The following is a 27,620-nucleotide window of genomic DNA, read 5'->3' as shown; positions in this document are numbered from 1 at the left end:
GAACTGAATTATTCATAACAAATTCTAAAGTCACATCTTAAATTCTTAACAAATTCACATTTAAGAGAATTATTAAAAAATTTAATATAGCTTTTGAAAAAAGTTGTTTTTAGACTTTGATTACCGAGGCAATCTGGGAATACGCTGTTGCCTCGGCTGTTGCATATTCCGCGACGCAGCAGAGAAAACAAATTTCACCCCGAATGTTTTTTTTTTTTTTTTAATAGCAATCTGTCTTCGTAGACAATTCCACTCAAAATACACACACGCGTGCGCACGAACGCACGCACAATCGTCACGATGATGAAGCTGCGTGCCATAGGAAACGTGGGATGCGTCCGTGGGACATGCACGAAAAAAAAAAACAGGATTGACAAGCGTTCGCATGCGATATTACGGACATAGTTCTAATTGACCGATCGCACTTTTGTTTCGTTCAATCCGGTTCACGTACACAGCCGACGAAATCGAGATCGTGGACAGGATCAGGCGACCCGTTTATGAGACCGCGCGACGGAATTTTCCATTTCTCGAAAATTGGCGTTTTTGTTCGTGTTTTCCGCAACTAACCGTTCTCTCCTTCTCTTTCCCATTTTGGTTTCGCGTTTGTAAAGACGTGCATCAGGAACAAACGCGTCTTCTACCGCTGACGACTTTAAAATAAGATCACGTGTAGACGTGCAATGTAATCTATGCGAAACGTGCTCGGGTAAGCAAATGGCCTGCTAACGATTACAATAGAGGTCCAGCGCAATTCTAAACCTCTGTCTTAGAATTCCAACACAATATTGCAAGCACAAGAAAAACACCATTATATGGATCTACAAAGACAAATCGGCTTTTTTCTTATTAAATATTAAAAAAAAAATTTGTTTTTAAATATACCAATTGTATAAAATTTTTAGCGAAAGAGAAAGAGAGAGAGAGAGCGCTGATGTAATTATAGCTTGTCCTTTGGACGGAACTTCAATTTTGTCAGATAAAAACTTGTTGGTTTGAAAACTTTAATACTACATTTAATTTTATAGTCTTTAATTTATTAATGTGTAGATAAAGATTAACCGTGTAGATATTTTTATATTATATGTGTATTGATCTTTCGTCATTTGTTTTAAACATTTACACATTTAATTACATCGCGCCTCTGTTTACGTAGCTCATAGCTACGTAGACTTTTAACCTTTCAAACTGATTTTGTAATTGCCGAGTTTTTTTTTATTTTTATCGTTTAATTTAATGTTCTGTATTTAACTTCCCTCTTAGCTGTTTTCCTATTTCGATCTCATATTTCCATCTTTACGGATGTTTTTATTTATATTACGTCTTCTTTTTCTCGGATGTGTTAATTAACTTCTTTTGCTTCGCTTTATTTGTTCATTGCAATCCCAGGAGAGCAAGAAAACAAAAGAATAGACGCATTTTCTGCGCATTACGATAGAGCCGGCAAAAACTGTTTCCGACTACTGGAAGTTTGATAGACGTGGCTAAATAGCATTTAGCCTCAACATCATCTTCATAATTATAGCTATTCCAGCGCCCCGTCGCCGCAGCGTGTATTTAATTGGTGATTAAGCCAAATGCACGAAAGTCCATGGGCAAATTCAATGCGGGTGATTCGCGGGTGTTATAACGTTCTCTTACTCGATGCCTCGATTATTATAAATAAACCTTTCCTATTTGACGCATTATTTATCGTCATGCAACATCATAATTGGCAAAATCTCGATCCCTAACGTGACTTGCAGTTTTCATTCCGTCTTGCAATTAATAGTCCTTGGAACGTTTTTAAATTTATGTATGGTTCTTTCTCTTGCGCAACTCCAAGAACACTTAAATCTTTTCTTTCCATGCTTTCATAGTAATAACATTTGGTTTTTTTTTTAACTATTTGTTAGAGATTTATTATTAATTTATTGAGCTTTAGATTGTAATAATAGTATCATTTGTGTATAGTCAAAATACATTGGTTACAGTCATGCAAATTATAATAAATGTATCTTATAAGATATACAAATACATAAACTCACAAATAAATAATTATCTTTTGGATTTTATTTAATTGTTATTTGGCGTGCAATTTTATTATTGAGCAAACGTACACGTTTAATAACTGCATATGCAAAAATAATAGATCATTTTTTTGCTGTTGTCAATAAGTCAATTTTTATATAAATACGAGGATTGAAAAAATAAATTTTTACTCAAGTTTATTTTTAAAATACATTATTTTTAAAATACATTTAATGGTTACAATGAGTGCATTTAGAAACGACTATAAAGCCAATACATTGGAGAGCCGGTTTGCAATGATGCATGGAATCAAATAGTTTTAATAGACTGATTTTATTTTTATTTGGATCATGAACGAAACTTCCGAGAACGAAACTCGGACGTCGCCATAGAATGCTTTAATAAAATCATTTTGCTCGTTTTATACTTAATCTATAAAAAAAACGCTGGTTTACTTAATCTTAAAGCATTTAAATTGCAAAGAAATATGCATCTTTTTTTAAAAAAAAATATATCTAACAAATTTATCAATATTGCGATTATCCGGCGGAAATTCGAAATCATAATTCTTTTGGCGAATTCGTATCTCATCGTTTCTTCTGGATTAAAAAGTTGTCCCTAGTTTTTAATAGCCGACGCCTCTGTGTTAGCGAGATCAAAGTGTTTAAAAGTGAACGCTACTCAATTTCCTTTTCTCGTGTACTTTGAAGGTGAGGACGGTAATTGAGTGCATGCAAACGTTGTGTAATGTATAGCGTCTAATTAGCAGCTAAACTCGCGATCGATGTGAGGCTCCGCCCTCCGAAGTTTTCAGCTTATTTACAAATTATACAACGACCTATAATTAAAAAATATTAATTCCCCTAACTGTGTTAGTGAAGCAAAACCGCTGAGTGACAAATCTTTAAGTTCCGTTTGAACTCTCTGCAAACATGATTAATTATTGCAGAAGTATTATTTTTAAATTTTTACTTGCGCCAGATGAATGATAAATGCATTATACATATATGTATGTGTGTTCAACATCTCCGCAATTGTGGTACACTTCGTGTTCGTATAATTAGAACGCGATAATCAGCAAAAGTAACATTTCCTAGTTATACAGCTGTTGCAATGAGATAAGAACAAATTTAATGATTATAATTATCTTTTTTTCTTAGTTGTACCGTTAATATAGAACGAATTACTCCTTCGGGGAAACTAGATGTTTCGAGATATTCGGAAGAAATGTTTCATTATAATTGCGATTAGAACCATTTTGTGTTATAAAATGATATTTACAACATTTAATTAAATGCTTGTTAAACATAAATGCTGAAATATGATAAGACAGAGTGTTACTTTCGCAAAGACTTACGACTTACCAGCACGTAGACCGCGAACGGCATAACGAGCACCGCCACGAGGAGATCGGCGACCGCCAAACTGACGATGAAGTAGTTTGTGACCGTTTGCAGCGCTCGTTCTTTCACCACCGCCAGGATGACGAGCACATTACCGAAGAGCGTCAAACACGGCACGATCACGAGTATCAGAGCCCACCAGCTGTTCGCGTTAGACTTCTCGTCGACGCCGGCGGTTCCAGCGCACTCGCCCGGCCTAACGGCACCCCCGGCGACTATCGACGACGTGCAATTGACGCTGCTGAAATTCAGACCCGCGCCGTCGTCGTAGTAGGCCGTCAGGTTCACAAGGACGCTGTAATTCAGTCGGTTGATGTAGTCGCTCAGGTCCTCGAAGGCAAAGAGGTCGGACACGCTGCCGGTGTAGTTGTCGACGCTCGGGGTGGAGTACAACGTTGATTCCGCGAAGGGCGACGAGTCAGACAGGGTCGAGACGGCGGCTGTCGTCGAGTCGTTGAACCAATCGGACTCGCCGCCATCAACGAGGTCGCTGTCGTTCCTCGCGAGGGCATCGCCCAGAAAGTCCGCCATCTTCTCTTCCTGCACCGTCGTGGTGACAACATCGATGGCGTTTGTGGCCACCTCTCCTCCAGGTGGCTCGTCCAGGTGCCGATGCTCGCGCGTCAGCGAGAGGCTCCGAAGAATCGACCTGACGAACGACTCATTCGCTCTCGCCTCCATCACGGTCGAGCTTCGTGATCGGCCTTATCCCGTCGGCCAGGTGCTGGACACCAATCACGAGATTTTCGAACGTCTCGCCCGGGATTCCATCTTTCTGCCTACGCCAAACATCTCCAGGTTACTTATCCTCCCGGCTACGTTTCAGGTTCCCAGCCGTTCTCAATTCCGATTTTCTCTCTTCCTTCCACCCCGTCGTCTCTCTTCTCGTCTGGTTCTTTTTCTTCTTCGTCTAGCAAGTACGATAAGGCTTCTTGATCCTCTTTGCGAGCAAGAAGAGGTACTGTTTCTAGCCGGCCCTTTGACCGGTCGCACAGTTTTCCAGGATCCCTGGCTTAGACGCGTATCAGTTGGATCCTTCCTCCAGGATTTCTGTAATAGAGGAAAGGTTGGTGGTCACTATCAGCTTTACGGGAAAACATGCAACGGGACAAAAGTTTGTTTTTAAATTTTGCACGAAAAAATTGCCGAACAGAAATTTTTCATCTGTAAAACGTGACCTAAAACCGATATCACGCTCAAACTATATATACACGCGAAAATTTAAACTATGCGTTCCTAACTTTTCAGCTTAAATTTCTACGAAAGCTCAGGTAAAACGTAATGTTCTCAATTTTAGTTTCATGTACAATAGTCGATTATTCTTCGCATTAGCTAGTACATCGAGTGTAACAAATTTAATAATAGTTTTGATAAAATTTTTTAATTAAATTAAATTATTAATTATTACGTTGTTTTAAAGTTTATGTGTTGCAGGGAAAGTCGACAATACTGACATAGGTCTTCTAAAATAATACTCTCTTCTTGGAAATTAAAAATTGTATTTTATTAATACTGGTAAAAACGTGTACATCTACTTTGGTAATTAAAGAAGTAGAACTCATAATTTATAGTTTATTTGTACACAAAATTAACTAAAAACGAATTTTTTTAATGCAGAAATAATATTTTTATTTTTATTTCTTATCTTGCAATTGCATAATATGCTAGCAAGTATATTGAGTTATTATAATATATTATTGATAAATAATATTAAATTTTACATTTTTAGTATCCTGAAATTGTTTTATTTATATATTTTTTCTTTTATAATGCAATTTAAAAAATCGGGATGTAACGTAAAAAGTTGACACATTTGTCAATACACATTTTTCCATTTTCAAATAAAATTGTAAAATACTGTGAAATCTCCGTGTTTCTATTGCACTTCTTTTGAAATAACGTGCCCGAGATTGCCGCGCGATCGTATCCATTGCCATGTCCTCAAACACTCTCTCCAAGTAGAACAAACGCGCTCCATTACTCTGCTCGTGATCGCTCCGCTGGTGATTTTAATCCCGATCAAACTTTCCGAGCGAGACGATAAATTTACGTAAGGAAGCCGTCCGGACTATCGAGTGTCTCCTCTCTAATGAAACGTAGAAGGAAAAACTCTTGCGCCCATCTGCTAGCGCCAGCGCTCGAGACGAGTGTCTCGTGGCGCAATCTCGGAATTAAACAAAAGCTCACGATTGTTCCCAACTCCATCGTGTCCGCCCACGGATCGTCGAAATGGGACGGCGCGTCGTTTCGTTCCCAGTAGGCGAAAGATCGAAGGTACACACAGAGAGAAAGTCAGATTGACAGATGGTCGGGCGTTATATGGTGTTTCTCTTCTGGCGGCACAGTACGCTCGACAAGGGTGCGAGAAAATACGAAAGAACGAAAGAGAGAAAGAGATAGAGAAAGGGACAAAGAGGAGAGGGGGGAAAAAAATAGAGATAGGCCTCGGAAGATTTCAACACAACCACCCCCGAAAGACCCTCTTAAGGACAGAAATCATCTCCTTATCCTACGGGACCTTCCATCTCCGCTGATTCCCTGCTCTACATAGAGTCCTGGAAGGGCGAAGTGCCGGGTATATATCGCCCGGCAATATCTTTCAGACTGTAAATTCCTCAGAGTATCGCAGTCTACTGGCTGTAAAGTTCGCGGGATATATATGTAGCGCATAATAGCATCCGGTATCCGCTATCTGAATTCTCCCGGCCATAGAGTTGGTGGTGCTCGTGTAAGCTGAGGGGCGTGTGGGATAAGGGGGCCATCTATGCAAGCACAAGGGGGACACTGCTCGCGCTGCGAGGGGAGAAACGGGGGACAAAAGCGGCTCTGGAGCTGCGGAGGCTCCTGTTAAAAGCCTGTGTCGGTCTCTTTCCTTCATTCGTCGGACGACGGATCTATCCATTCTTTATCGACGACCATTCGTGCCCACGCTTGCGAAAATTGAATTCCATTGTGGCGGCTATTGTAGGCGACCGCGGCGAGTCGCCCGTTTAATGCATTAAGCTCAGCGAGTCCGCGAATATGCGAGCCGACACACGCTCGGCTTGTACTGTTTTGGGTTGCAAATGCGCGCTACACGTGAGACCTTTTTATTTTTTTTTCTCCCCCTCCGCACGAATGCGCACGGCTAATACATTTGTTTCGCGCGGGGACGGTGAGTATCGACAGAGTAGGGTGCGAGATCGCGAGGAAATGTCACGTTATTCACAAGTAAGTGATGCATGTGAAGGGGTAATAAAAAGATGATTTTCAGAAGCATAAAGAAATACATTACTTCGCATATACGTCGATTATATTATAAAACCTTGTCACATATATAGATACAACTTTTACACGTTTATCTTCATACCGAAGAATATTACTCGGAAATATTGCTCGAATTGTATTATGAATAATTTGGCTATAAATAATGTTATGTTTTTGTCGTGCATTAAGAAAAATAGAGGTTCGGCAGAATTAAACTCTTTATTTTTAAATATAGAAATGAAAATGTATGCTTTAATAAAACGCAACCAGAGCCCGTAGTGTTTTAGTTATTTTAAGGGTAGGTAAATAACTCAGAAATAAAGATTGAATAAATAAACTTAATAAATAAACAAGAAAAAGTAGCAATTTCTTGCAAAAAACCTTTTTTACAAGGCATTACATGTATGTCAAGTTTATATTTACGAGAACTTTTAGTATATTTCATTAAAGTGACACGGGAATAAAAATGAATTACGAGCAGAATTTATATAACAAGATAACTATCTACCGCATACATATTTATAGGAAACCGTAGAAAAATAACTTAAATATATCAAAATATCTTCTATAATATAACTTAAATCTACATGTTAAAATTTATTACAACGTCTTTTAACGGATTTTTGATATATAATCATATGAACTTAATTTTTACTTTATAAAATTAATTAAAGATAACAAAAATCAGATACAGAAAAAATATTCTAAATAATATAAAATGAATATTTTAATATACTCGATATCATGAATTTGTTATTTCAAATCGCATATTTCTTCAATAATTCTTTCACAACACGTACAATTTAATAACATATGTAGATTAATAATGTTTGTTGAATTTTTAATATGTCAATATATAGTTTATGTTAACAATTGCTGAGGTCAATCTATGTAAAAAGAAAAGCTGCAGAGGTTTATCTTCGCTTTTATAAGAGAGACGCATATAATGCAGTACCTCTCCAAGCTCGTGAAAACCATGGGGAAAAAAATGCGGGATGTAGAACGACCCAGCAAAGGAAACAGCACGCATCCTGTAATTCACCCCGTATTCTCTCTCATCCCCTTTTCCTTCTACCATCAGCATACTTTCCTTCAGCGTTCATTCTTCTCTTTACTTCGCATATCGCGACCTTTCTCCCGTTCTCTCGGCGGTAGGTATACGGCGGAAGTGTAGGAACTGAAGAAGGGTGACTGAATTTTATCAGTAGGAATGTATACCCACGCTGTGCGAACGTCAGATCTTAAACGTCGTTTCGAGGCCGCCGACATTTTAGACTGTCTCCTCGATATCGACATTCTGGAAATGTTCGCGAATGCCATTCCTGACTCCGCTCTACCGTGAATTTGAGGAAAAGTAAACGGAATGCCGCGGCGCGAGTGTTTTATATAGTAGTAGTATCACGTCGCCGTTTGTTACTTATGAATATCACTATCACCGAAAAAAATTGCATTCGTGAAATAAGGGGAATCTATACTTTGTAAGCTCTCTCAAAACATATTTTTAATAAATAAAAATATATTTTTCTTCTTTAAAATTAAGTCTTTTGAAATTAAGAAATATGTTCTTTCTAACGAACTTTTTAACAATAACATTCTATATTGATTATCATATTTTTTTATGTTTGCAATAATTATATTGTTATGACTGATTATTTAACATAATTTAGTATAATGTTTGATGTTTAAAACTTCAAACATTGTAATATTTAAATAATGAAGACGGTAATAAGAAAATAGCAAAGAAATTCAATCGTCTTAGATAACATGCTTGTTTTAAAATCAGTATTTCCAATTTTTATTAATTTGTTTTTAATCTGTATGTATGATTAGCGGAAGACAGTGTATTTTAATAAGGTTTAATATTCAAAAATTACATTTACTTTCATATATTTGTAGAAAATCGCTATATTAAATATAGAGTTATCTATGTAGAAAAATTTTATAAAATTTTATCTTACTTATGTATTCTTATAAAAATTGAGAATATTTGTTAATAATTTATTTTCTTAAAGAATTAGTTTTTAAATAAAAAAAAAATCTTCTTGGTGCCTTTTAAAAGAAATTACTATAAAAGTAAAAAAGGAATTTTTTAAGTTGAAAATATAATTTTTTCGATGATATATAAAATTAATCTAACGACAATGTGCTGCGAGCTTTCGCAAATCTACTTATTTTTATATGAAACGCTGAAAATACACGTAGATCAAGTCACACAATTTAAGTTTCCAGAAAATAAGAGTTAAAATTATACAGAACGATTTGGAGATTAAAAATATATATTATACTTTGTCTAAAATTTCTTTGGAAATTTTGTAGCTTAAAGCTACAAAATATGTAGTTTAAAGCTAGTCAATATTTATTGATAACTTTTGACAATTTGTAAACCGTAAGCTAAAAATGATTGAAAGCTTTTCTGGGATATCCATAATCCTAAAGCTACGAAGGATTTTAAGAGATTAGCAATGAAATATCTTGTAACGTTACCTGCAATATTTTTAAGGACAAAGTGTTTTGGATATCATATTATTCTTCTCCGTTGTATTATACACGAAATGTAATTCCGAGAACGTGGAAAAATTATTCATAAGAATACTATGCGTATTCTCGCACGGAATCTCTACTATTTTGAGGATTGTGGAAGATGATTTAAAGATTTGTAGAATTTTTAAATGCATTTTTGTCAGATACTATTCTACAGAAATATGAGCTTCTATTTACTGAATCACAAAGATTACGTAATGACGAACTAATGTACGATTACAATTAACTATTAACGTCAGTCCGAGTAATAACTGAAGTAAGAATATTCTCTTTCCACTGCGCCTCGACAAGAAACGTGGCGTTAGTTGAATATGTAAATATGCAAAGCGATATTAATCCCTAGTGAAGAACACAGTGTTGAAATTTTGTTCTCGGCATTTGGCCGTCGTTGTTGCCGCCCGCACCCGTTCTTGTAAAACTTCATGCATTATTCTGCGCTTATGCACAGAAAAGAGAAAATGCCGAAATTTGACATTTCATTTCCTCCAAACCTGACGTAGTGTACGCGTTAAGGAAAGACGAGCATTACGCATTCAAACATCTCGCAATATTTCAGAACAGGAAGCATTTACATACAAGAGAAGAAGTGATGCGGATTTAAGGATTTAAAGACGTGCTTCATTAGAAGAAGTATACATTAGAATTCGTTAGAATTTATACCGCAATTTTCAATTGCTTTATTATGCCTATATAACCGTGCGATTTATCACAAAATATACACGTTGGAATATGAAAATTAAATAATACAGTTATTTATGTTAAAATTAATTACTTCATTAAAGATAAAAACAAGTGAAAATAAATTAATGTTGTCAGTAGAGCAAATAATGTAATTAATTATACAATTATACATCTATTATGCACTTGTAATTTTTTTTTAATTCAGCGATGTCACAGGCTTTATTAATTTTTGACGACTTCATTTCATATTTATAATAATGTTAAATGTTTTTCACAATTAATAGTTGTACTGAGGTCGTGGCTTTTTGATGGCAATAGATTTTCGATATTTTTCTCTCAACCGAAGTCGTACCTAAATCATTCGAGCCATTTTATTTTTATCCATTCGCCCAATCATAAATTTATATTAATGTATTTTATAAAAATTATTCTTAAAAATTCTCTTAGAACCATTTACGTTTTGATACAATTTTCTTCAATACTTGCGGAAATAGTTTCGTAAATAGAATTCGGAAATATTACAAAATCTCGCGTACGCTGTCAGCGTACGAATGATTTTCTTGAGATTTTGCTCTCTCAAGTCTGCCATGGTATATATTTGTGGTGTACATATTATTTGCTACCAAAATATTCGCTTGAAAAATTTCCGCCATCGAAAATTGCATAGCATAATTTACACTTTGGCACTAGAGCCGTTCAACCGAGGAAAATTGGGTGGCAACGCGACGCGAATAAAAGGGCTTTGACTACACACGCGGTGAATGCGCGCGCGCAATCTAGAAAAAAAAATGATCCTGTTCTCAACTGAGTATTATCGCGAAGAACATGCGGAATATAAAAAGGCACGTGCACGCAGGAAATCTCGGAGGCGTGAATAATGCGAGTTCGTCCACTCGCGTAGATTAGTCTCAAAGGATTGCATTGCCGGCGAGCTAACTTTCGCGAGCACGCAAACAAGGCTTCGGTAACTTTGCCCGCTCCTGTCTGAGAATTATGCGCAAGAACGTAGCTATTCGCGCGCCGATGACAAACGTTACGTGTGCTATAAGTGGATGGAACGCGTGCTATGAACATCGATAATCGATACACGTTACTCCTATTTTACAACTTAAGTCATAAAGGTAAAAAGATAATATTGCGTAACACTATAATATCTCGAAGTATATCTATTGCACATACAAGAAGGGTTTTCAAAAAGAAACTCTTTACGCTTATACATTATTATTAAAGCATTACGTTTACACGTGATGATTAAGACTTTAGTAAATTTGAAAAAGTCAATATTTTTACATTCAGAAATAATAAAAAATTGGCAAATTTTAAAACCTGTTCCTCTTTTCTCTATCTAAAAAATGAGCTAGATACTGCAAAAAATAAATTTTGCTTAATTATCAAGCTAATTATGCAGCATGGTTAGTCGCAATGCCGCAAATAGTTTTGACATTCTAGCAACTAGCTCTAGAATGTCCAACCTAATTATTTTTATGATCTAATGAATATATTTATTTTTAGATTTGCGTATCTATCTAAATTTTTAACAAAATCGTTTCTTTCTATATTGTAATTTAGTTTTTGTTTTTTTTATACGACAGCTATATTACAGTTATCAAATTCACATCGTGTATTGCATAGATTTTCGATACATTCCAATTTATTCTTCTTTCTCATAAATATAACACTTGCCTAGCTCATATAACGTCACATTGAAGTTTAATAGAATTGCGTGCAGTGGTGACAAAACACGACTGCTGTATAAATAAATAAACGAATGACGTTTCTACCTGCGTACGGTAAGTATAGCACGAGTTTGAGGAATAAAAAATATCGCACTAATTGTGAATTGACGCTAATTGTGACCTGTGTGTCAGTGTACGATGTACAGCAATCATTTACGATTTGATTTGATATTTAAAATGGTAGGATTGCAATTCTTAACTTGATGAAAAACTAATAAAAAGCGCGCGTTTAACAGAACTGCAATATCGCCATAATTTTATTTGTTGAAATTCCACAATTTCTCGATTTTCGAATCCACCGATTAATCTTTTGTATAAAAGAGATAATTAAAGGTAAATACACAAAAAACATCTCATCTTTTATGTAACTGCAACATCTGTGATTCAATTTCTGCGACGGCAAAATAAACAGATATTTCATGTGCTGTTCATGAATTTCCGGTATATCGTCATCAATTTCAGATTTTTCAAATGCGCCATCGTGTATGTTCTCTGTAACATTTGATGCGCAAGCATGTACAAAAAATCCCGAAATTGTTTTCAAATATTAAATTGTTGCTGTAACGGTCTCCGTTATGGCAAGGCCGCAGAAAATATTCCCATAATATATTTTCAACAATTTTCGTCTCGCTGGGAAGACAACATCTTTCTCCTTCTTTGTGTGTAACATCATTTTCTGTCTTTCAAAAAAAAAAGGAGAAAAAGAAATGAAATCATATCTCCCTAGATTGATCGCTCTTGTGCAGCAGTTGCGACGAAGAATACCGTACCTCGCACGAGGAAAAATATGATCCTCCACCGCCGTGGTAGAGCCCGACTTAGATTAATCGCCGAAATAATGATATAATTAATTACGTACAATTAGCACGAAACTTCGCTAATGCGGAGTCCTTCCTGCCCGCTGTTCTGTTAGACATTTGGTGCACCATTTGGGTGAGAAATGATCCTAAGGAATTATCCCGAGTACTGCAATATGTATCTAAAGCAGGTCTTTCTGTCTATTTCTGTCTTTCTCTCTTCTTTGTTCTGATATTTAGTTTTCATTTAAAAAATGACAAATGTCTGCAGCAACTTAATAACCATCCGAAACACTCTTGTGTTTACAATATACCTTCCGTTGAAACTACTTCATTTCCAAATGTTTGAGATGCGAATGTAATTACAAACTCGACGGCGTTTGTGAATAAAGAAATAAAATTTACACAAATAAATTAGGCATGTGACAGTTGAGTACGAAAATTAATGTGATAAAATGTGAAATTGAATTGAAATTTATACTGGTATGCATGCGTGTATAAATAAATCAGCAGAAATTTCAATATTAATAGGTCACAAAAGAGACCGTTATGTTAACTTTATATACGCCGAAAGGTTTCTCTTCGACTGAATAATTAACAGTTTAGTCTGTGAAATAATATGTGATAATTACTAACTGCCGCGAGGTAAATATTTGTGGATGACACATATCGACGAGTGTTATACATGCATAATTAAATGAAACGAATTAAAAAGTAAAATTTGACATACGCTAGTAATTTTAAACTATGTTATTTACATACATTAATCATGAATATAAAAACTTATCTTGCGACTCTACATAGGATTAACCGTATAAGCATATTTTAAATTATTTTCTCGGAAATTTTTAAGGAGAAATAACGATAAAATTGTTGTTTAAGATTTATTGAGATTATATCTTCTAAACGTACGTTTTATCGCTTGATTGAAAATGTGAATCTCTTAGTAAACAAAATAACTTGTAAAAATACTTCTTTATTGTGTGGCAGTAATTATCGCGTATTATTTCATGGACTATACTGTTAATTACTGTTTTACAATATCAATTTATAGATATTATTTCAAATTAGCCAATTTAACAAGTTTACTTCTTCGAATAATTAAAAAATAATTAAATATTAATTAAAATATAATACTAAATTACAATTCATGTATGACATCTATTAATCAAATAATGTTAATAAGTTAGTTGTAATATATATTTTTTTGTAAATGTATATTAATATTTTACATATATTTATATTACATATATACATATATATATAATATGTATATATGTAAAATAGGAAAATGTATAAATTTATCTTAGTTAATATTAGTGATTCAACTAAAAAAGTTATAATAACATTCTTTAATATTTATCCTTTTTTTTCTCTTCAAAAATTTATAACTCTATAAGCCCGTTAAATATGAATAAGACATGCGAAATAACATGAAGATGAATAAAAAAATGCCTCTCTCTCTTCCTCTCTTCTTCTGGCCGACAGTCGTCATTTTTCTTCGTCGAAGTCACGCTGGCACACCTAATAATGGTAAACGCAACAGGTAATGGCACAGAAACGTGTCCTCTTAAATTAACGGAAAAAGATTCTTGGTTCTTTTACCGCATGATCGCATCCAATCGATTATCTTAAGATGTGACGGCATTGCATACATATTCGACATACAGTTCTCGAGTCTTTTCTGCTCCGCGATAAGCTTCTGTTTCTCGTAAAAACACAAATGAGAATGAATGAAATGAACTGTATAATTTCTGTTTAGTTGATTATAAGGATTAATTGATTATAACGGCTATAATCATTTCACGCGGTTATTTTCGTCTCCCTTGAGAAAAATTACGAATCATAAATTCCACTGGATTGCCGTCAGTTATGGATGCCCTTCATCCCGTCGGATTTTTGTACAATTTTGTCAGCGCGAAATGGACCCATCAATAAATTTCCTGGCGACATTTAACGTGCATTAATGTCGCCACGAAGGCACGCACGAATTTTTTTGAAAGCAGCATGACTTTTTATAGGTGCTATTCAGATATATATTCTCAGAGTTATGAGAGTTTGAATAGCAGTGCGACAATATAAATTGTCTGACATATTATAGTTAAAGATCGCACACACATGCCCAATTTCATGAAATTATTTATAAAATCTTAGAAAGAAATACAAATACAGAGAGCTAAAATTACACACCCTATCGTTTATTAATTAATGTTGATCTGTTTATCTTGTGGCGATCATACAGCCACCAAATAGCAGGAATAGGCCGTGTAAAATAAAATAAAATTTTGGAACAAACGCAAAAGATAAAGTAAGATAGGAACGCGGGCGAGAAAAATATTTACAGAGAGAAGGCTACAGCCTTGTCAAAGGATTTAGCGAGAGCGGAGATAGAGTTCAGTTGGAGTCAAGCTAGGACACAGAGCGGACGCAAAACATAGACATTATAACGCGAATAAAGACTTTATCCGAAACTCAACTTCGATTTTATATGGATACATTTCTTTCGTCCGCCGAGATACCAGATCCTACGACTCCGTTCCGCTGCACTCACACACACACGCTCACGCGCTATTCACTAAAATCTTATTATTTTTGATTAATTAATGTTATTTATTTAACTTTTGCAGAAACTTTTAACTTTAGATCCTATTTCTATACATTATAAAAATTTATAATACATTTTTCTGTTCTGTTAATGAAAGAATAAAAGTGATTGTCATCTTGTTTTTCCAATATCGCTTTTCCAATATCAGAATAGCAATTTGCTAGATCGTACAATGGCTTTTTATGGAAATGACTCAATATGCTAAATACAGGGATTGCAAGTACCTAGGTCGCAAGGAATTTGTAAAATACCGTACATTCAGGGAATTACTGGAATTACCTTGTCAACTACTGGACTGGATGACTGCCGTGAGTGCCAGTGGATTCAATTGCGCCTGAAAAAGCAGAGTGGCCTGCTGAGAGCCCATTTGCACAAAATCCAACGATTGCTACTCCCACAGCTTATGCTACCATGTAATTTCGAAACATCGGCGGTGCCTTAAAATGCCCGTATCTCGTGGGGAGGCACGGTAACTTTGCCGGGGTGAATCCAAATCACTCGATACATTCAAGACAGGCGCTATCTGTTCCACATATAACAGCAAATTTTTGTATATGTATACGAATATTTATTTTTTTATTCACAGAATTTAAATGAATATGTTTAATGTTATTGCGCGAATTAATTGAGGCATGAAATTTGTAATTTAATAATACATTATAGGTATAATATACTATTATACATTATTGTATACATTCTATTATATGATAATATATTGTTAAAATATTATATTTAATATTTTAACACAAGGTATATTAGTTTGCTAAACATATTGCAGTTTCCTTTTTGGCATTTACAAGATTATTTGTATCGTGATAAATGGCACGGAAATTATTTTTAATTGCACATAATTGTCCTAAATAATTCTCTATGCAGATCAGTGAGTTATAATATATGCTTAAGCTCGTGTAATTAAAGATTCACGCGAGTAATTATATTGATATACCTAAATAAGTTATAGGATACTTGCAGCAAGTTAATTTCACGTTACGTGTATGGTTTCTTTATTTTCGAAAAATTATACGTATATATGTAAGGGGGAGAGATGAAAAGGAGAAAATGAGAATAAGCATGATTTTATTTACCCACTCATCGTAATTAACAATGTTTATGTCATCATAAATATTATGTAATTACCATACAAAATCCAATCTAAATTATTTATATATAATTTGTACTCGTCGCGCTTCGTTATTTACTCACTTCGGATAAAAGCCAATTTAAATGGAATAGCTTGGATGGAAACCAACCATTAACAACTGTCGGGATTAATTTTGCATTCGATGAGCATTTTACAGCAAGTGCCCATGCCGCGAAAAATGACATTTTTCTAATTATAACGCTAAAAAGAACGTGTGCCTGTGTTGTGCCTGAATTTAATAAAAATAATGCAATATCTCTGCCGAAGTAAAAAAGGATAAAAAAAAAGAGAGAGAGAGACGCATGGACAACCGAATACATTCGATTCCCCTTTTCGCAATCCACTTTGCCCTACGCCCTCGAGCAAGAAGGGCTTATCAACCCACGTGCATTCTTAGAGAGGACGGTAATGAAAATGCTTCCGGAATATTTCACGTGCCCCTAATACATCAAGGAATGGAGCGGAGGGACGAAAAGTGAGAACCGAGAAGTAAGAAGGGAACGAAGGAAAAACTGCTGTACAACTCGATGACGGAACAGGAGGTAAAAGGACCGTAAAAGAATCCCTTTTCCATCTCTGCGTGTGTTACACGCCTTTGCCTTCCGCGGTCTTCTCATTTATAGCCCTTAATTCGAACGCGACACAATGCTAGCCCGGAGCAACTCTTTATCACGCTCCACCTTCACCATCGTGAAATTGCCCGCTCATTGTTATGGACGTATCAAGAAAAAATTTCGCATCGCTACGAGATAAGTAAACCGAACGTGGCCGTATACGCTCTGCGTTATTGCGTAACTGTTCGGGACGTCTTCGAATTTATATTCATTTCAATTCGAAAAGAAGTTTTTATCGCGCAGTATGTAAAAATTATATGTACAGCACATAAAACATGAAAAATTCTCTTCGGAAAGAAAGTACAAAAATATATAAAGTTAAAAGAAAAAAGTGTTGCTTTTTTCTTATATACTTATTTCTTTTATACCAAAAATGCAGTTAATGTATTTAGGAGTCGATTGTATATTTTAATGAGAAATGATGAGAAAAAAAATCAAAATGCTTTAATCTGTCTTTAAAAATTATATAATATATTGGAAGAGAGAAGGCGTTTATTAACCTAGATGTGGAGTTATGGAATCCATGATATCGCGAATCTTGTAATACCTTCGCATTGGTTTATATTTTTACGATATTTATTAGCTGATATTGTTTTTTTATAATACTTTCATAATATTTTTATAATACAAAGCCAAATCCCAAAAGCCAATAATTTTTTACGTATATTTTATACTTTTGTATGATAAAATGTGCAAGATACTGATACCTTTATTTATGTGTAAGCTTAACCGCCGAAAAGCATTAATTTTTTTATTTTTTAGAATTAAAAATGATTTTGAGAGTATTTGTTGATAGTGTTTTATACCCATCTACAGATTTCATAGCCAAAATCTTTTTCCCCCTTCGATAAACTTTTAATTATGTTTATTACATATATTTGAAGAAATTCTACTTAATTAGTAGAACTTTATAAATAAATTACCTTGTATTGGCAAGAAATATGTTACACGGAGAAAATTTTATAGTAAAATTATTATGTACAATAGTAGCTATGAACTCTAAGAAGAAATTTCAGAGAATTATATCATAAGTAGTGTAAATACTGCGGTAATTTGATGAAAAACATAGTAAAAATTTTTATAATTTCTTCTTTGTTCCGCATTTACTATTCATTATAGTAATTTTTACTATAAAATTTTCTGCGGGTACATAAATATTTGCTGAGTTATTTAAATAAAATAAAATGGTTTATAACCCCCTTTTCTCTTTTACATAAAGCAAAATTAATAATATGTATTAAAATTTTAAAATAATTGACCGTGCAATTTTTAATAAAAGAAATAGTTTAAGTTAGAATTTTATACATGGCAGATGCATCGAATGGTTGATATATCACGTTACCTTTTAAAATATTTTAATATGCATAAAAATTACACGAATAGTTAGAGCATACCATGCAGTTTTTTCGTATACAAAAGCTGATGAAAATATACTTATAAACTAGAGATGACTTTTGATGAATTAAAGATCTAAGAAAATTTACTGCTGTTAAAAAAGAAGGGAAAAAATTGTTAGAAAAATAATTAGAAACTAAACTGTTTAAGTTTCGGATGTAGATAACATGGAAAAATACATAAGCATTGAAACATCGCAGTTGCTGTTTAATTATACAGTTACGTTTGATATTTACTTTTTACTAACATAAAATCTTATTATCAGAAACATTTTATTTATTTAATTTTTGATGCAATAAAACCAATATTATATTCTCAATAAGTCACTTTTTACTAAGATTGTATTGATCATATGTCCTTACGATTTTATAGCTTTCCGATACGGAAGCAATGAGCGAAATACGCGCACTATCTATTTTCTGTCAATGTAATTTTTTTCATCTATTTTTTATTCGAGTAATTTTTTTCAAGCAGCAATTGCTCTCGTTAAGTTTTTGAACACCACGCGACTCACAGGACGCGGAACAGACGGTGCATATCAACTTCACGCTTGTCTCAAGTGTTTCCTTCGCCGACGATAAATCCCCGTCTCTCTCGCATCGTATTTTAATTATCAGTGATCGAGGTCTGCTTAGCAATTCAAATTACACACGTGACTACACCCTTGACACCGGCGCGGCGCGGCACGGCCACGAGGACGTGGAGGACCTTGGGCCAACGAAATTGGCGTGCCAGCACGCGACAGCGGATCCGCGCCCGCTAATGATCCCCGCGACTTACCGTCCATCCCGGCAGCAACGTCGCTCGACGATCGACGATTATCCGCGACGGGACGTTCCCAGACCACGGCGAGTCCTCCGCGTGATCGATCCATGGAGTCACGACGTCGCGGGGACGCGGCCTATGTCATCCTGCATCCGCGTTGCCGTAGTGGACCGGCAGGTCGGAGTCTCGTTCCGTTGACACTCCTCGACGCGCCGAGGGGTGCACCGTCACTTTCGACGTGGCCACGGGTGGACGACGTGTCACGCACAGAGGTCGACATGATGTCACGCGTACATGGCGAAGCGCTTCTAGTGTCGCGTGTTTGCCATGGTTAAAATCGGTGTGTGTATGGGATGTGTATGTGTGTGAGTGTGTGTGTGTGTGTGTGTGTGTGTGTGTGAGAGAGAGAGAGAGAGAAGTGGAGAAAATGAAGGAAAAAAGAGAAAAAGTGAGGAGCGCGACCACGAGGGAAAAGCTTTCGAGCTTTTCAGTTTACTGTCGTTTCGATTACCCGCGCCGCGCGATTACGGCGATACACATGGGAAGCCGTCTTAAGCCGCGCCATTCAGTGCCGGCGGATCAGCTGAGATATTTTGCGACAGGAGATCGGAAACCCCAGGCGACGTCTCGTATGCGATCCACGGGGAGCGGCGGCGGCGGCGGCGGCGGCGGCGGCGGCGGCGGGCACTTTCGAGGGCTTATTAAATTCTCCGTGGAAACGGTAGCAGTTATGCTCCTTCCTCGCGGCCGCGAGCGTTCCTCAGTCTTCCTCGCGAACTTCCACTCTCCTCGGAACTTCTCTCATCAGTTGTACGCGCCGATCCCGACTCACTTTCCTTTCCCGCCGACTTTGCGGCTTATCCCTCTTCAACCGTCGCTCCTCGCGATTGATTCACCGTCACTGTTCGAGTCCCCGGTTGAATCGGTAGCCATTGGCTGGCACGACGGAATCCACTATTAGCAACACGACGGCGACCACATTAATCCGATCCGCCGGCACTTCTGGCTAATTTCGCCGCGTCGCTGCCCCGTCGATCGACGTTGAATCCGCCGGCCAGAAATTCAGCTCCGCAACAGCTAGAACGGAGCCGCGCCGACGAAACCCGTGCACGCCTCTCGCGCTGGTCCATAAGGGTTGTCACTGAACGATTTAAAATGAGCGATTATCTCCCGATCGATTACCTTCCCTCCTTCCCCCCTTCCCCGTTCAATTTTCTCGTGTATACTCGGTCTCAAAGCCCGTCGAGAAATTCTTTCAGTTTTCGAAATTTCACCGTAAACCCCTTCGTGCCCTTATCTCGCTCTTCTCACGATCTCGTGACCGGCGCGATGCCACACGACGAGACCATCCTTACGAACTATCGGAGTGTCTCGGAAACGCGATATCTTTCCCACTCGATTCCCGACATTAACTGTTTCCGATCCAGCGCGAGTCACTGTCGATCTCCACAACTGCGGAGATACCTGTGGATTCCGGCGAGCGACGATCGACAATCGAATAATGGGACGCGCGAGATCGCCGTGTGTCCGTCGACGTTTCAAGGCGACGGCGAGTCACGACGTGGACCAGGATCGATTGACAAGGATTGACATCACATCACCGTCGTCGTCGTCGTCGTCGTCGTTTATCTCGATCGGCCAGGCAGCACTATCGAGTCACGTCGTGAAGCGTACGGCGAGCGACTGGCTGTCTGCTCGAGTTTCCACACTGCCTCGAATCCCGAATGCTCGCGCGCGCTCGAGAGGGGTTGGAAGCGAACGAGAGAGGGCGTGAGAAAGCAAGAGAGAGCGAGCGAGAGAGAGAGAAAGAGAGAGAGAGAGAGAGAGAGAGAGAGAGAGAGAGAGAGAGAAGAAAAGAGGGAGAATACGCGAGAGGGGAACTCCACCCTCTCCCTCTCTGGCAAAGCCCTCTCGCGCGCACGCTGCCTGCGACCAACCCCTAATTCTCAGCCCTCCTCCACCAGCCACCTTCTACTCCTCCTCTGTGTTGCGCTGGCCGTTCCCATCCTCTGTTTTTCTTTCTTTTTTTCTTCTCTCTCTCTCTCTCTCTCTCTCTCTCTCTCTTCCCTTGCGTTTCTTTCAAAATCCTTTCTTACATTTCGAGACTTGCAAGTCTCTCGAAATTCGTTGTGGCAAGTCCTGCTGGTAGATATGACGACACGGGACTTTGATTACCAGCGGCGCGTCTGGTCTGTGCTATCTGTTACTACTAGTACGGAGGGACGCGCGTTATGGGACAAATGTCGGTCGTTTCAACGAGTTTGAATGTTTCCCAACTGGTTTTTCTTCCCTGGAGGATCAACTTAGCAAATTTCAAACAATATTGCGCAAATGTCAATCTTGGATATTCAGGAAAAAGTTTGATTAGTTTAAATACTAAGATTAAATACTTAAACTAAAGATTCAATTTTCTTTACATACTAATATTAAATATTAGTACTAAATATGTTAACTATTAATATTATGTTTTTAATCTAAAAACTAAGAATTAAAATTATTTAAATGATAATTAAGAGGGAGAGAGAAAGAGAGAGAGAGAGAGAGAGAGAGAGAGAATTCAAAGGGACAATAATAACATGAGAACTATGGAATTGCAGACTTGAATACATAAAATGTTTATGCAGATATTAATTGTGTTTGTGGGGGAGGGAAGAAATCTTTTAGTACCTTGTTATGACTCGTAAATTAACTACATTAATTATATTATAATTATTAGGGCACTTATTGTAGGAAAATTGTATTACTGCATTGCGTGCAGTCACTAAATTTATGTTATTATTAATCAAAAATTCCCATATTCTGCAGATTACATTTATGGTAAAAATGCCGCGATAGCTTCAGCTACAGTAAAAATCAATAATCTATAGTCATATCCCCTTGATTCGCGATCGCTTGACCTATATAATTTTTTAGCCGTATAATTTTCATAATGGATGAAGTATTAACATCGATATGCTTGTTTCGAACACATCAAATTAACATTATAATCAGTCTTCGTCAAAATTACGTCAAATACAGTTAATAAACTAAAATAACGAAGACAGAACATCTATAATCTATTTCAAATAAGATAAAATTTTCTAAATTTTTTTTTAAATAAAATATCACTTCGCTAGATATACACAAAGAGTATTTGCTTAATACTTTTATTCTACTAACTTAATAATTACCGGGAGGACATACATTTTATACATTCTGCAATTGACACTTTTTCAATTCATGAAAGGTATTTTCTCTTTAGCAAGGAAGAAAAAATTTGCCTTCACGTTATAAAATATCATCGAGTGTTATTATGTAGATACCGATCGTGATATTCGCGGCTAAGTACCACTTAAATGATATTAAGTTCGCAATTCTATTTTGGGTTTTAAATGATGCAGGTTCATAAACTATCTTATAAAGACCGGGATCTCGCGCAGGTAGCGTAGGAGAGCTGGAATCTGGCGCGCATAAACGGTGGGAAAAGCAAAGAAATTTATAGTTTTCAATTTTCCGTCTGTCCGGATTCGCGCGGCGCTCTGCAGCCGTATGCAAGGCACTCCCTCATTTAACCCATCTAATGTAACACGTTTTCTCTTCCTAGAAGATGAGATACGTTCGGCTCCTTTTACGTACACATACACAAGATTTCACAGAGAGATCGCCGATAATCCACAGCCTCGCTATAACAAGACACGATACACGATTATGTGGCTTCGCCGTGATATAGCGGGAATCTAAAGTAAAGGCTTGAGGTTTTTTTTTAAGTATGTAATTTTAAGCTGGCACTATTGTCCGCATCAAGATGAAACAAAAAAGGAAGTTAATGAGATTGCAATCTGCGTATTATATTGTTGTAATTTTCGTTCAATTAATATAGTTACTTTCTCTAATCTGTCGTTGATGCTCGCGTTTGTGCATTCCAGGCCTGTATCTTAGACATACATATATCGGTTTACCATTTTCGCAGCAGCGCGGTAAACGCGTTCCAACATCCCATTTACCTCAAAGGAAAAGCTGTTTACTTATTCCTTTGTTTGGTAGTCTAACGAAAGTAGTTACGATGGAAACTGCCTAAATCGGAGGCACATAAAGATGAGAAATTCTCAAAGACCCACAGAAAGAACGGCTGAATGTTTAAAAATTTAGCTAAATATACTCTCTAAATTTCCTAGAGTAATGTTTCACTCTAGGAAATTCAGAGAGTAGATCAGAAAATAATTCTGTATCGAAATAATTACGTAGGATAAGCTCAAATACAATGAGCAGCGCTGCAAAAAATTTTGACATTTTGAAAACTATAGTTTGAGCATTTTATATAATTATCTTGATAGTCCAAAAAAATTACTTTTTAGCTAAAATAAATTTTTAAATACTTTAACAAAACACATACCATTCTTTCTGCCCTGCTTTCCTTTACAGCTTTTTCAAATATTTTAGAAAAGAATCTGCAGAGGCCTTACGATTTTCTCATAAAATTATAAATTCAGTCATGTGCACGTAACGTCTCACTCGAATAGCTAAATATGCGCACGTTTTTTCGAAGTTGATTTTAAGTGCGCGAAAAAATTTATCAGCTTTCAAGTACGCTAATTTTGAACGCTATTTTCGAAACACATTTCCAATTTGCACGACGTATTGATTAAACAACTTTAGAGAAAGATAAATTGTCATTTCATGGACAGATAATGATGGAGATGAAAGACTAGAAATCGGAGCGATGAGCTGTAATTCTACGAATTGATGTAAATGATATTTGCCATTAGAGTTGACATCGATACAATTTGTTTGATTCTACTGTTCAGAATCCCTCAAACTCTCTGCGGTAACGTTAGCAGCGAAAAGCTATTTATGTGTTTATTTATCTGTCGATCCGTTGGTATGTTGGACTGATTAGTGTTTAATCGATTATTACAGCACGTCGAAGCAAGAATTGGATGTAGCACACGTAACGTAACGTCGTTCGTAAATGACGCAAATAAATGGTCGAATTTATGATATAATTCCACACAATTTGACCGCTCTTGTTCGAACGATCCCTCATTAGTCAATGACGCCAATTCGTCCGCGCGGTGGAGCGCAAAATATTCACGTACCTTACGATTTGATCGCGCGAAATAAGCAGGTTAGCATTAAAAAATCGTTTATCGTCATTGCGAACGAAATCAATTATGCAAATCGGTTTGCTCATTGTGCAGATTGTAATCAACGTTGATGTACATTTAGCGGTACATTATCTCATGCAGAAATCCCACATGTTTGCTTCAACACCGACGATTGCTCATTTACATATCATTGCATACGATACGACATATTAGATGGATTATGAATTCACTGGGCGCAACGCGAGTATTAAATGCCCATAAGTCGCTTTACCTTAATCGAATTTTCTCGAAGATTGGTGTATACTAAAAAGTTAATGATGATTGCCAGACACATTAATGTAAAGCAAAGTGCCGATACGAAGCAAAATAAGTGCTGCAGAAAATTTACAATAACGCGTTAACAAATACAATTAAACAATTATACATATATTCGACAAATTAGATCATGTGAAATTGTATACTTTTTGATGTTAGAAATCGTAAGTGAATAAATTTTTCCTACTTGCTATTTTTTTTTATTTACAGGAGGAGAAAAAAGAAATTGTACATGTTAGATATACTTTATTAAAGCAGCAGAACGTGCTAAAGACTTCAAATCAGTCGTTCTGTGTTGATTCTGGTCTCGAAGTCAGTTTCTCACTTTGCGAGCATGAATGAAGATCCATTCTCGAACTTAGACGATGCTTCCAGTCTGCTTCCAAAATGATCGAGTTTCAGTGCCGTGTATACGAGCACCCGGAATATTGTACTAACAATTATCCCATGATTGACCACCTAGATTAATAAAGTTATAATTACTATATGTCGCGCGTATTACGTGGAGAAGAGCGGAAGGGGCGAGATCAAACGCTCGGATAAACACAATTTACTTCGAAGTTAATGTATTATACTAGCGGCTATGTGCGACAGCGCCAGCGCGGTCAGTATAGTTGATATGGAGAAACTAGATTCAGTCGTAATCCTTTTGCATTTATTAATAGATCACATAGAACGTAATTGTAATCAGTGACTGGTGATAATCGCGAAAAGCTGCCATTAATAATATACGGTGCACCCGAATCCATTAACATAGATATTTCCGTTATAAACGTAAAGCCGCTGTCAATCCTGCTGTACATTCCGATCATTGATACATTTCGCAGAATTTACGTTTTGAAATATTAATCGCTACGCAGTCTGCACGCTTCTGCTGTGTTGATAATCGATTTACATTTAACGCGATCAATAACCGCGATATACGAAAAAAAAAGGAATTTTGTCTCTCAATAATTTTAATTTGTGTTTAATTTTTTATCTCTAATTTAATCTTTTATATTAAATAATAAAAGACTAATAATTCTGCATTCACATTAAGTACAGATATTTAAATCTTGAATGACGTTACTGTCTAAACATTAATGTATATATATATATATATATATATATATATATATATATTGGAATTACAGAATTTTAAATAAAATATAAATATATTTTCTCTTGGTGAACAAATGGACGGCAACACTTAAAGAAAACTTTTACATTAGTTTGTCGGCTACAACTTTCTTCGTTGATTAGAGCAAAAATAAGTAAATAAAAATGAATTTGATAGGATTTAAATGTCTGAATACGTGTATGATTTGCCTCTTAAGTGTTTTTATTTTTTACTCTTGCGACAAGTAACTGACAAGTAACTCAGTTCTTTTCTTAACATTCCGCTGCAAATATTGATGTACGACGTAGTGTGCTTTGAGCGCAAGCTTTTTATAACATGCAAAAAATATCATCCATCACTCTCACATGAGCTGACGTAGTCTGTCGTGAACAAATTTTGAATGAAAGACGTCTTCACATTCTAATTTAATTCTTTCAGCTCCACATGTATTCCAACAAAAAGAAAGAAACACTTTTTCTTATATTTGGTGAAGAATTGAGTTGAAAAAAAAATAAATTCTGGTAAACTCTCAATTTGTCAAAATTAAATATGAACTATTAAGTAAATGTATAATAATAATTAAAACATGTTAAATACATAATTTATTTTTTATTTAATTCTCCAATATATTAATGTTTACATAATTTTAGATTTATTTCATTTTTTAGATTTATATATGTATTATTTTGTTAATGTGAATAGAATTATTAATATTTTATCATTTAACATAAAAAAGTTAAATAAAAGAAAAAATTAAATGCACAAGTTATATGTACATAATGTTAAATAACATTATTACTTTCTTATGTCTATAAAATATATTTCTATATATGTAATATAATATTGTATTCCGAATTTGTACTGTGTGGAATTATTTGTATTATTTATAATTACATAAAATAATTTATCTACGCGTAACACCTTAATTAAACTGACAGAATTGCTCAAAGCAAAATCACAAATTTAATATGCTATCTCTAATTTAATATTTTCCTCCATATGTCCGCAGATAAGAAAAGATTAATAATTCCACATCAACAAAACCAATATTTATACCTAATAAGTTAATTAGACTTTGATTAACTTAATTAAAATTTGATCGAAGTCATTTCTGCTTAGTGTTTTAGAGTTAGGATCGCGTTTCGTCTTTGTGCTGGGATCCCGTGCTGAGGTTTTACATAACGGCAGTCAGAATAGACCTCGTCAGAATAGACTGCGCGTTTTCACGGCTCGTTGCAGGCATCGCAAACTTGCGAGATATGTGCCGTCTTTCAATAAGGCGGAACACCACGAATATTCGTCTACCCGGGGAATCTGAGGAGATTCTACCGTCATGCGTTTTTGAAATTCCGCGTCGATACTTACCTCAGTATCGGTCTGTCGATACCGACTCGTGCTTGCGCAGCACCGGGGCGTTTACTCGCGCTTAAATAAACTCATTTCTACCCGCGTATTCCACTTTCGTTTCTCCGCACTCTCTCTCTATGCTGCGGCAAAAATACATCGATATAATAAAAGGGGGCATATACGATCGGACCCGTAAGAGACGCGCCGATCATCTCGCGCTGGAAAAAATGTGAGAGAGGAAAACTGACAAACTGCTAAAATAAAATAAGCACGAAATGTGCAACGGGCTAGTTTAGAAATTGCGGCAAAAAGAAATAAAAATTTATATTGCATATACGCGACTTCCTCAAACGTACGAGAGAAAAAAATTCTAAATTAAAATATGTAATGTGGGCCTTGTTTTTATTTTTCCATTTATATTTTATTAAATATTATTTGCACTGCGACAGACGTGAATAAGCCTAATAAAACTCTTCATAAAGTAACGAAACAGTAATATTCAGTGATGCTCTATTTTATGTATGCGTTTGCGTGTTACAAACGGGAAGAAAGATACGTCTGTCGCAATGGAAGGGGGGAGGGGATGACTGAGATGAAGAAGGTCCCCAAAAGTTTCATATCGCGTTGTATCTTATACCTGCCATCCGTAAACGTCGCTGTATCCGCGAGTATCTTTCGAGCATTTCAGGCTTCAGGCATACGAGACCGCATCTCGGGGCCATAACCGTGATGCGGAACGTATGGGTCAACATACGTGGCCACGACCGTTCTCACCCCGCACCCGCTCTAATCGCGGTTACCGCGGTTCCATCGAGACAGTCGTGAGCGATGCAGGGAAAAC

The 27,620-nt window shown here is 36.2% G+C and overlaps 1 protein-coding gene across 5 annotated transcripts in view; it reads right to left on the bottom strand.

Annotated features, from left to right (window-relative positions):
• The window catches only part of LOC105840067 (dopamine D2-like receptor), a 228,577-nt gene extending 209,489 nt beyond the window's left edge, over positions 1-19,088 (bottom strand). For all 5 annotated transcript variants that reach the window (XM_036289526.1, XM_036289527.1, XM_036289528.1 and 2 more), the window contains exons 1-2: positions 18,950-19,088; positions 3,375-4,463 (exon numbers count right to left, since the gene is read on the bottom strand). In XM_036289526.1, the coding sequence (XP_036145419.1) occupies positions 3,375-4,094 (720 nt within the window). In that variant the 5' untranslated portion in view covers positions 4,095-4,463; positions 18,950-19,088. The remainder of the gene's footprint in view (positions 1-3,374; positions 4,464-18,949) is intronic.
• Positions 19,089-27,620: the final 8,532 nt, after the last annotated feature.

The sequence above is a fragment of the Monomorium pharaonis genome, chromosome 7, assembly GCF_013373865.1.
Source record: "Monomorium pharaonis isolate MP-MQ-018 chromosome 7, ASM1337386v2, whole genome shotgun sequence".
Lineage (NCBI taxonomy): Eukaryota > Metazoa > Arthropoda > Insecta > Hymenoptera > Formicidae > Monomorium > Monomorium pharaonis.
This window is presented reverse-complemented; position numbering and strand designations above follow the sequence as displayed.